At 36.7% G+C, this 11,415-nt stretch overlaps 1 protein-coding gene across 1 annotated transcript; it reads right to left on the bottom strand.

Moving 5' to 3' along the window:
• Positions 1-2,269: 2,269 nt before the first annotated feature.
• On the bottom strand, positions 2,270-9,910 carry LOC127879227 (fucose-1-phosphate guanylyltransferase-like). Its single transcript, XM_052425948.1, has 3 exons — positions 9,783-9,910; positions 5,207-5,380; positions 2,270-4,840 (listed from the first exon to the last, which is right to left on the bottom strand). Exons 1-3 carry the CDS (start codon positions 9,829-9,831, stop codon positions 3,195-3,197), a joined length of 1,869 nt encoding a protein of 622 aa, XP_052281908.1. The 5' UTR covers positions 9,832-9,910; the 3' UTR covers positions 2,270-3,194.
• Positions 9,911-11,415: the final 1,505 nt, after the last annotated feature.

Below are 11,415 nucleotides of genomic sequence, written 5' to 3' on the forward strand. Positions count from 1 at the left end.
TTTGTTTACATACATTTCACCTAAATGACATTTTAAACACACGAGTGATTTAATTGGTAGGCGGTGTGTCGTCTTTACACCTGGAGATTTCATTCATGAATCCTGTCTGATCGCTGTCAAGTAGGTCACACGAATTGTGTATCGTGTTATTTCTTAAAATTTGACCCAGCATGTATAGAAATATAGCAAGATATATACATTTCCAGAAAGGACATTCATTTCTGCGTTGAATAAGACCGGGTTCATGAAAATCGCTGCAAAAATGATGAATTAATGGCTGTTCAAAGCGATGCACCCTGTTTTCGGGTGATTTCGGGTTGAATACCTTGTTATATATATGATAGTGAATTTTTTTTTTCCTCAGAAAAGTTGATTTTTCGTTATAATATGATTATTTATCATTTAAAATGATGTTTTCACTAATTAATATCATAGCCACACGCTAACCACCTGTGCAATGGTGCTACATGACTGTTTGTATAGTCATGATCTTTGAGTGAGCAACAGCAGTTTGTGTACGTTTTTCCAGAGACGTAGATATCTACGTATATGTTTTTTCGCAATTCCGCTCCATCAAAATCTACGGACTTCATGGACCTGTTATTGTTATAATAATCTATGCGCCGGATTTTCCTGCAAACTATTGTGTTTCATAAGGACAAATTACGTGCACAACATGTTTATGATATACATGTACATTCTAAAGGGGTATAAGCATATACATGTAATGGGCAACAATCTTGTAAATTGAAAATCAGTTTCTGTCAATGGACAGACAAACACTCTGGTGTCCAGGGTGAATCCAGTGCATCCCCTGCCCCTAACTTTTTTTGAGGAAAGGTTGTTTGCTCAATATGATTTTTAAGTCCTTTGCACCAGTATTTCAGTCATAATATGGCGGTAAGTTAAGCCACCTACACAACTGGTTTACGAATACTTTGGGCACACTCTTTTTGGAAGGTAACAAAGTGTTATTAAACAAGGGCTGCTTGTAAAACTTGCATGCCCCCAATATGGGCTGTCAGTTGTAGTGGCATCCATTGTGTGAATACGTTTTTTTGCACTGTGACCATGACCTTTAACCTAGTGACCTGAAAATCAATAGGTTTCATCTGCGAGTCATGATCAATGTACCTATGAAGTTTCATGATCCTAGGCGTAAGCTTTCTTGAGTTATCCTCCGGAAACCATTTTACTGTGTCAAGTCACCGTGACCTTGACCTTTGATCTGAAAGTCAATAGGGGTCATCTGCAAGTCATGATCAATGTACCAATGAAGTTTCATGATCCTAGGCGTAAGCGTTCTTGAGTTATCATCCGGAAACCATTTTTCTAAGTTGAGTCACCGTGACCTTGACCTTTGACCTATTGACCTGAAAATCAATAGGGGTCATCTGTGAGTCATGATCAATGTACCTATGAAGTTTCATGATCCTAGCCATAAGTGTTCTTGAGTTATCATCCAGAAACCATTTAACTATTTCGGGTCACCGTGACCTTGACCTTTGACCTAGTGACCTGAAAATCAATAGGGGTCATCTGCGAGTCATGATCTATGTACCTTTGAAGTTTCATGATCCTAGGCATAAGCGTTTTTGAGTTATCATCCGGAAACCATTTTACTATTTCGGGTCACCGTGACCTTGACCTTTGACCTAGTGACCTGAAGATCAATAGGGGTCATCTGCGAGTCATGATCAATGTACCTATGAAGTTTCATGATCCTAGGCATAAGCGTTCTTGAGTTATCATCCGGAAACCATTTTACTATTTCAGGTCACCGTGACCTTGACCTTTGACCTAGTGACCTCAAAATCAATAGAGGGTTATCTGCGAGTCATGATCAATGTACCTATTAAGTTTCATGATCCTACGCATAAGCGTTCTTGAGTTATCATCCGGAAACCATTTTACTTTTTCCGGTCACCGTGACCTTGACCTTTGACCTAGTGACCTCAAAATCAATAGGGGTCATCTGCGATGCATGATCAATGTATCTATGAAGTTTCATGATCCTAGGCCTAAGCGTTCTTCAGTTATCATCCGGAAACCATCTGGTGGACGGACAGACATATGGACATACTGACGGACCGACATGTGCAAAACAATATACCCCCTCTTCTTCGAAGGGGGGCATAATAATTTCATATATAGTATACATAGTAGTTTAAATGATGTTTGTCTCTCCAGTTAACGAATACATAAATTATGGCATATAAAACATGGATTGTGATAAGGGAAAGCCAGTGAAAAATGCAAATGTGTGAAATATAAATTGTTTTCTTTAATTATCAAACCAATTGACCAATAAGTATATTATATAACATCATAAATAAGTTATCAACAAAAAATTAACAAACACAAATAAAGTAGTATGCAATGCCCAAAACCAAATTTCAAAACAACATCTGTATTTTATACACTTTTGAACAATAAAAGATCAATGTTATCAGATTTAAATGTAAATGTAAATACCATTAAAAAAAGGCTAAATTATAAATTATTATTTAGAAGACTACCATTTAAATGTAATTTTGTTTATTTATTAAAATATGATAAAAATAATAAAATATACGGTAACTAGCAAGAACCACAAGTATGCAAACTAAGTTTCAATGCATTGCACACTGGTGAACAGTATTTCCAGACATAATTTAATTATACAAGAGTTCAGTAAAATAAATAATTTAAACCTCCATCAAAACCAACAACTTGAATTATACATCAAGAAGTGTGGTAGAACTATTAGTCCAGCAAAAAAGCGCTCATCATTTTTTTGAAAAAACAAAACTCCCGGATTTGAATATAAAAAAAAAATCAGTGATTTTAAAATATATTAACTGTTTAGCAGTCCCTGGACAAAAACATCACAAGTCATCAAACAATCACTTGTTCAAATACAAATACAGATAAATGATTGTATTCCAAGCCGTCTTGATACTTATAAATTATAAAATAAAGTGACAACACAATATTGAAATATATAACATGAAAGTTGAAACAACAATGGCTTTTACTTAATTTTTAACTTTTTACACTCATATTGTAAAAATTGCCCTTGGCAAAGTAAACAGCATTATGTAATTTGTACTTAAGTAAACATCACCCACAATGACATCAGTAAAATCACCCACAATGACATTTGATATAAACACCTCTGAATGGATGTATTATTCAATCACTTTCTGATTTATTCAACAGAATCCGTGCTTAATATCTTGGTAAAGATCATTCCTTTTTTTCAGCATTTCATGAACATCTTTGGTCTTCAGCAAAGATGCCATGGAGAAGAGAGATTTGCCCTCCAAGGAAACTACTGAATCATCATCTGTTTTCAGTGCGTTTATGCAAAATAGCGCCAAAATAAAAGACTGGCTAGGTGTGGCGGCAGCTGGAAACAGGCTGGAGAACCACAAATTTACTTTGGATTTACCATCACTCAAGTCAGGAGCATCACTTAAAATGTTAGCATTTGTCACTCGAGCAAAGTCACTGATCACCTTTCCAAGAAATGGCAGATTTTGTATGTCATCACTGTTAGTGGATTTCTTCAAGTTCTCTTTTAAATCAAAGAAGACTGTCACAAACTGAGTTTCATTACAAAGCTGTACAGGTACAGTGTGCATGAACACATTGGGAGGGATAGATATACACTCCTTAGGCAAATCCTCGTCTGAAATTCCTAAGTGTTTCATTTCTGATGCACTTAGAGAAGTGAACTCACAGTTGCTAAGAATACAGTTTTGTCCTACTGTTACTGGAATAAGAAACTTGCAGTACTCGACAACAGCTGTGCGAGCAACAAAGGAGCTTAGTGGAAGTCGGCTATGCATTACACAACCTAAAGATGTGTCAGACAATCTGAACTTCTTGATTGGTGGAGCTTCATCACCGTGACATCTTTCATTGAGTTTGTCTCCACTCGGCCATTCTGCCCACATATTAAACACATCTTTCCCAAGGCCCAGTTCTTCTTGAAATTCGGCATCACAGCAGAAGTGTTCAATGTATTCTTTGGTTGTACCAATGTGGATGAACTTAGATGCATTCATGACCATTAACACTAATGGGGTTCCTTTCAGAAGCGTGTATATGCAGTCTCTTGTTTCCTTCAGCTTTGGAGTGCAAGCGCTGACGTTTGCCATATTGCTTGTGTACTCATTTGTGGAACCTGGTCCCAGAGCCTGTAAGAAATCCCCATAGGCATCAATTTCCCCTTGGATGGGGCCATTGGATTTAAGAAAGTTCAACATCAATTTTGTTACATCATGGGCAAAGAAAAATGAACTATCGGTGTAAGCAGCCTTTCCCTCAATTTTAATTCCTTCAGCAAAGTTCATATTCTCATTTTCCAAAACTGCGCCATTTTTAATCATTATTTCTATGCTGGGTTTCTGTAATACACGATGGCAGTTACAGCGCTGCAGTGGAATTCTCGGATCTATGAGGTCGACTTTATCAAACACATACACTCCATGTCCGACGCCTACCTCTAATGTTGAAGGATGCGCAAGTGCTGTGAAACCTTCTGAGGCAAACTCAATGCCTTCATGGTTGTTTCCAAGTGTATAAACCAGGAAATCATCGGCGCAAGTCACGAAAATCCCTGGGCACATTTTGGGAATTAATGGACAAAATGTTGCCAGTTTTATATCTAGCATTTCATACATTGAATGTTTGCCCTTAGGTATTGGAGAGAATATTTTTCCCAGTACACTTGCGCTTGGCATCCTCTGGCTTTGCCCACCGGCATGAATAAGTAGCACCCGAAAGTCAAACAGTCTCTCACTGTAGAGGTCATATAGGAACTGAAGACTGACAAATGTTGATCCACCGTTACCTGTAAAAATGCATGTATGCCAAACACCTTTAGTGAAAGTAGACTGATCAAATAACTATTGAATATGCAGGCTAATCAACATCAATAAATGCCCGTATAGTCAGTTGCAGCAGTGTTATCTGGATTAATATAAATATTTATACATGTATATGTATCTGTAACAGTTTGTATAGCTACCAGTTTAGAGCAATTTATCTTGAACTATGTCTTCTCAGGAAACTGACTTAATGAGCCTCTGTTGCAATGCAATTTTTTTCCCTATAATGTAAATGATTTTACAAACAGATTTATTTACAACACATTATAATTATGAATAAAACTTCCTGAATAAAACTTCAGTAGTATGAATCTTCAACCTAGTTTTACCTATTTTTGGACCTGGTGGGTCGGCAGTGACATGTATCGGCACATCAAATGGTAACTCCTCTCTCTCGTATTTGTACTTCAGCTGCTTATCATAGACTGCTTTTTGTTCATCATCCATTGCAGTGAGAACTATCACATCCCAGAATGGTATGCTGAAGTCCTTTTTGTGTTTGCCTGAAAAAGAATTTATTGGACTTTTATATTAAACAATGACCTCAAAAGGAAATAAGAAGTGACTTACAATACCCCTGCGCTGCTTGTAAAGTGTTCACCTTTCACCAGTTTTTTGGTCAACTCGTCCTTACCCGAAATACATAAATGTACAGAAAACAAGCAGGGGTTTTCCTCGCTTCATTGGGAAGAGGCCCTAGCCTATGGATTTTGGGAAGAAAGTGCTCATTTTGCAAACAATTCTCGCTAAAATTACTGCTTTGGGAAATGAAAAAGCTGGTGTAAGTTAGGATTTTTGGGAAAACTGCATGATTTGAAAGAAATTTTCAATTAAGAAGGGGCCTCTGTTATATAAGGCTGAAAACCCCTGACAAGAGCACTGCACAACGGGTGCCAACGCTCGGCTGCGGGTGCAGTTTTGAATAAATGAAAGCTTGTCAGAATTTTCTCCTTTTTTTTTGGAGGTCACACTGTCACAGTGAGATTTGACCTAGTGACCCAAAAATTGGTGTGGCATGGAGAACTCATCAAGGTGCATCTACATATGAAGTTTCAAAGTTGTAGGTGGAATCACTTTGATTTTAGAGCAAATGTAAAGGTTTTAGCACGACGCGGACGTTGGGACAGCGGACTTCAGACGGCGGACGACGAGCTGGCTATGACAAAACATCGGGTTTTCTTCGAAAACAGCTGAGCTCAAAATGTAGCATTGTCAGTTTTAAAGTCTTAATCAAAGAGTTGATGTCTTCTTTCTTTTCTCTTAAAGTGACCTATTCACGTTTTGATAAATTGAAAAAAAAGTTGCAAATTTTCGTTGTAGTTATGATATTATGTATGTATGTATTTATTTTGACCTTGCGGTCAAGGATAACCCATGAAATTGCGAGCACTTATTTCCAATGGGGTCCTTTTGTTTTTGCTGAAGAGAGCATTTGCAAGAAAAGAGTAATACTGAACATTTACCATGCACTTAAATATCCATAATATGCATCTTTTGAAGAAAAACCTGAAATATATAAAGCGTTACAAATGCAAAACAAATTGAAGAATTTTGAGAGTTGTGTTGTTATTGTTATACTTTGTGACATTACCAGGAATGCTTATATCAAGTATAAAACACACCACTCACTGTATGAGCACAGATGGCTGAGTATTTTATGTGCTACACTTAAAAGGGTGAATGGTTCGAGCCCAGTTGAAGGTTACTTTTTTTTCTTTCTTAAATTGTATTCTTGTTTTTCACTGCAGCGATTAAGTTCCAATCTCTTTATTTATCAATTTAAACCATCCAATGACAAACTTCAATACATGCCAAAATCTGTGAATAGGTCCTTTTAATATTTCCACTTGAAATATCTAAGCATAATTATTACAAGTTGTCTGCTGCTGTGGAAAATATGTTACGTATAAAGCTGGGAAAGTGTTGATGAAAATTGACACTTTTGGTCAATTTTTTTTTCAAGGATAATATTTTTAAAGGTTGTGAAAGGTAAGACAGATGTTATAGACAGAGTATATTAATTAATTGCCTGAAATTATTAAATTTAAATCAAATTATATTTTAATTCATAAATTTTACTCTAATCAGCATATTTTACACAGAAAATGGTGTTTAAGGTGTTATATAGGTGTTTACTAATTGCCTAGCATGATTCAATAATATTTAAATTAAACAATTTTAATTTAAAAAGCGTGTTTAAACAGAAAATAATCTAATAATGTCCTTTGTGTCAGTGAATTAGAAAAAATGAATAAGGTGTTGTATTTCAAGGTTGCTTATTAGTACATATAGGTGGACTGAATAGAGCATAGTTTATCATTTGTATCCATACATCTGTGCAAGTTAATACATGTGTAAAAGAGAATAAATGTGTTAAAGAGAATACATGTGTAAATTTTGTTGTAATGGAATATGAATGTGCTTTGTGTTCAAAGAAAGTATGCCAAGTGCAAGGGCGAAGAATGCTACAGGTGCAAAAAAGTAAACCTAGAACATGCAAAACAAGTAAAGTACCATTCATTCCACATATACTAAAGATGACATCATTGATGAGAACCTAAGAATTATATTTTCACTTTCATAATTGTCTTCACACAATATTTGTGAAATAAAATGTTACAAAGACAAACAGGGGTTTTTCTGCTATGTAAAAAAGGCTGTAAAACAGACCCGATCCCAAAGCAAACTGACCCAATCCCAAACCAAAATGAAAATAAATTCTTAATTCACACAAAAACATATTATGTTTTAGAAAGAAGTGACGTATGATTATTCTATATGAATTTTATTTTATAAACATCTCACAAACAGACAAAGTATATAACTACAATTTATAAGATTTCCCCGAATGGCCAGGAAAAGGCCTGATGTGTCATATTTGTTGATAAAAAAAATCCTGATTTGGCCCATTTGTCGAAAAAAAAATCGCAAATTTGCCATTTTATCGATGAAAAAAATCCCAATTTAATCAAACTCCTAAAACCAAAATGACTAGAAAAAACCCTGACAAAGCAGTAACAAGAGCACCCCATAATGGGTGCCACGCTCGACTACGGGTGCAGTTTTGAATAAATGAAATCTTGTCCGATTTTTTTTTTTTAAATGTCACAGTAACCTTTGACCCTAGTTACCCAAAAATGGGCATGGCATGTAGAACTCATCAAGGTGCATCTACATATGAATTTTCGAAGTTGAAGGTGGAATCAATTTGATTTTAGAGCCAATGTTCAAAACCTTAACAAAATGTTAAGGTTTTAGCACGACGCGGACAGTGGACGTCGGACAAACGACCAGCTGGCTATGACAATGTCTCGGGTTTTCTCCGAAAACGCCGAGCTAAATATAAGAATAAACATATAAGAATCTTCTTTCCACCTGTTATATTTAATTTTATCTTCTTTTTTTTCGGAATGATATATTAACCAATGTGCATAGTTAAAACTTATGATAAATGAGTTGTAACTTTATGAACTTTTCCTCCAAATGGTTATTTGGTAAAAGGAAAACACAAAGTCATAGGTTCTTTTTTATGCCCTCGAAGGAGGGCATATAGTGATCGGACCATCCGTCCATCTGTCTGTCCTTCCGCCACACTTTGCATTTAGGTTTCGCGTTAAGGTTTCGAAAAATGCTCATAACTTCTATGTCGCTACAGATAGCAATTTGATATTTGGCATGCATGTGTTTCTCATGGAGCTGCACATTTTGAGTGGTGAAAGGTCAAGGACAAGGTCATCCTTCAAGGTCAAAGGTCAAATATATGGCTTCAAAGTGGCGCAGAAGGGGGCATTGTGTTTCTGACAAACACATCTCTTGTTACTAATTATTTTGGTATAGTCTAGTGTAATAATATAAATTCAGGAAGACAATGATTCCGATCAGAAGAAGGAAACAATAGACGTCAAATTTATGGAATTTGGCGTTGCAGTACTTCTTCCATATCAGTGACTGCAAGTGATGTTACTCTAGTGTATAAAGATACTTAACAATTTAAATGTATGTATATAGATTAATAATATGAAGTCAACAGATGTTCACCCATCTGTTGATGTTTTAGCTCTGGAACGCAAACTCGTGAAACAATACCGTACATTACACAAAAGACGTAACCACACAAAAAAGGTTACATATGACTATATTAATATTATGATGGGAATCCACCCTGTCACAGAGTGACGTACGATGTTGCTATTCCTGCGCTGTTTTTAATGTTTTTTACAGTTTTTCACAGTTTAAGGTTTTTTTGTCATTGTTTGCATTTCTCAAAAACAGTTCTTTGAAGCCATTTGGGGTGAAAAGTAAAGTCTGAATGCAAGCCTTGTCAAAACAGCATTACTTCAGTACTGCCCGCCATTTAATCTGCTTTATTGCTTCTATAAGATGAGGCAAAGGTCGTGCTGAGGAACTTCAGCTAATAAGGTATTAGTAACGCCAGCGAATGCCCGTGCAAGACCAGATATCCTGGCTATGGAAACTGTTAAAAGTATCTGTGACATGACTGCCGAAACAGCTCAGCACGAAGTACAAGTAATTTGTTTTAAAAATACGGGGAAAAACTGCAAAATAACTGTCCATGATGTTAAAAAAAATGTGTGTGTTAAAGTATTGCTTTGCAAAAGCTGTATTAAACTTTATGGATGTGTTACGTTTGTTTGTGTGCCTAATTGTAAATGTAGTGTCTTGAACTCATAACCAAATGAATAGATTGAATAAAATATGAGCGAGTTGACTACGGTACGATTTGACAAACATAGGTATGATGTGACTACGGTTTCACTTTGTACACCATTAAAAATCCGAAATGAGACCATCCGAATTATATATACCTTAAATACGCTTTAAACAATTTGATGTCTTGCTTTGTAATGCAGTGTATTTAATTTACTGGTTCATTGCAATTACTACCTCGTATTCTGGCATAGGAAGAAATAACTTCTGAAAAATATGTCTCCATTGTGTTTGTGTCGTATCAGCAAAGTTTGTCAACAAAACCACGTCAAGCATGAGAACAACAATAAAGCGAAAGAGAAAGGGTTACACGCTTACTGTAAGCAAGTGCAATGTTACACTCCACTAAATGATTTGTTTGTATATGTCCATGATTAAAATGACCTGCAGGGGGCCGTTTCATCAAACATCGTACGACACGTTTAGAATACGATATGAATTTCAAAGAAACATTATTTTAAAAGACCGAAGCATATTTTTGTTTATGAAATTGAATGAAATTGTCTACGCTAGGTTTGTTCACGAGGGGATTCCAAAGAATGCTTTTGTGAGTATAAAAGCAGTAGAGCATACACACCCAGAGGCGGTTCTAGGGGCCATTGAATCTGCCATTGACACTATTGACCCAGGGTGGGATTGGAAGCCGAAACTGATAACAACTGGATCAGATGGAGCAAGCGTTAATTTAGAGAAGAGACAAAGTGTTGCCAAGATGCTCAGGGGCCAGGTGCCCCATTTTTTGCCATGCACCGTGTTAGCCACAGACTTGGACTTGGTGCAATATATGCTATGAGGGAAAAGGATGGACAGATATTCGATGATCTTAAGACAGTTTTAATGTCCCTACACAAACACTATCATTACAGCCAAAAAGCACTCCGAGAGCTTCAGTTATTGGCTGATGTCATGGACGAAGATATGGTCAAATCAGTCAACATGTCAGGAACAAGATGGATGCCACATCTCAGCCGTTGTTTGGATGTTCTGTTGAGTAAATACACAATCTTTGTTGCACACTTTGAGAACACACTCGAAAGCAGAACAGGATCAGTCGAAGTTCAAGGCAGGGCACATCTAATTTTGAACCACATGAAAGATTATGTACTGATCTTCTACATGCACTTTCTCAAAGACGTTCTGTGTATCTTAAGTGACCTGTCACTGATTTTCAGAAGGACAGTTGTGATTTGCCTGCAGCATCAGAGGCACTTGAAACTGCATGCTTGAGACTTGTGGCTCAACATCACCGCACTGGGGTAAACCTGCAGTGCTTCATAGATACAGTCACTGAGTAACACATCTACAAGGGAGTCCACTTAAACGCCCCGAGATTGAACCAGGAACAGCTTCGAAACAAGCACGATGCTTTGTTCGATCTGGTGATTGACCATATGACCAAAAGAGTTGGTGACATAGAGTCAAACCAGCTATTAAAATGTATGCAGATATTCTACCCTGTCAACATGCCAGACACTGATGCAGAGAGATCAGTATATGGAGAAGATAGCTTAAACAAATTATGTGACCACTATAACTCAGTTCTGACAAGGATGGGATGTGACATTGATCATGTTAAGAGTGCAGAATGGCCAGCACTGAATTTTCACATGAATCGCCAGTCAGGCAGTGCCACATCAAGTGTGTCAAACTTCTACCACAGATTGTTCACCAACCAGAATCTAAAAGATACTTTTAAAAATATCCTTATGCTGGTTGAAATAATCTTGTGCATACCAGTCTCCAGTGCAGTGTGTGAGAGAGGGTTTCCAGGATGGCCAGAGTTAAGACAGATTGGAGGTCTCGCCTGAAC

The sequence above is a fragment of the Dreissena polymorpha genome, chromosome 4 (assembly GCF_020536995.1).
Source record: "Dreissena polymorpha isolate Duluth1 chromosome 4, UMN_Dpol_1.0, whole genome shotgun sequence".
NCBI classification, from domain to species: domain Eukaryota; kingdom Metazoa; phylum Mollusca; class Bivalvia; order Myida; family Dreissenidae; genus Dreissena; species Dreissena polymorpha.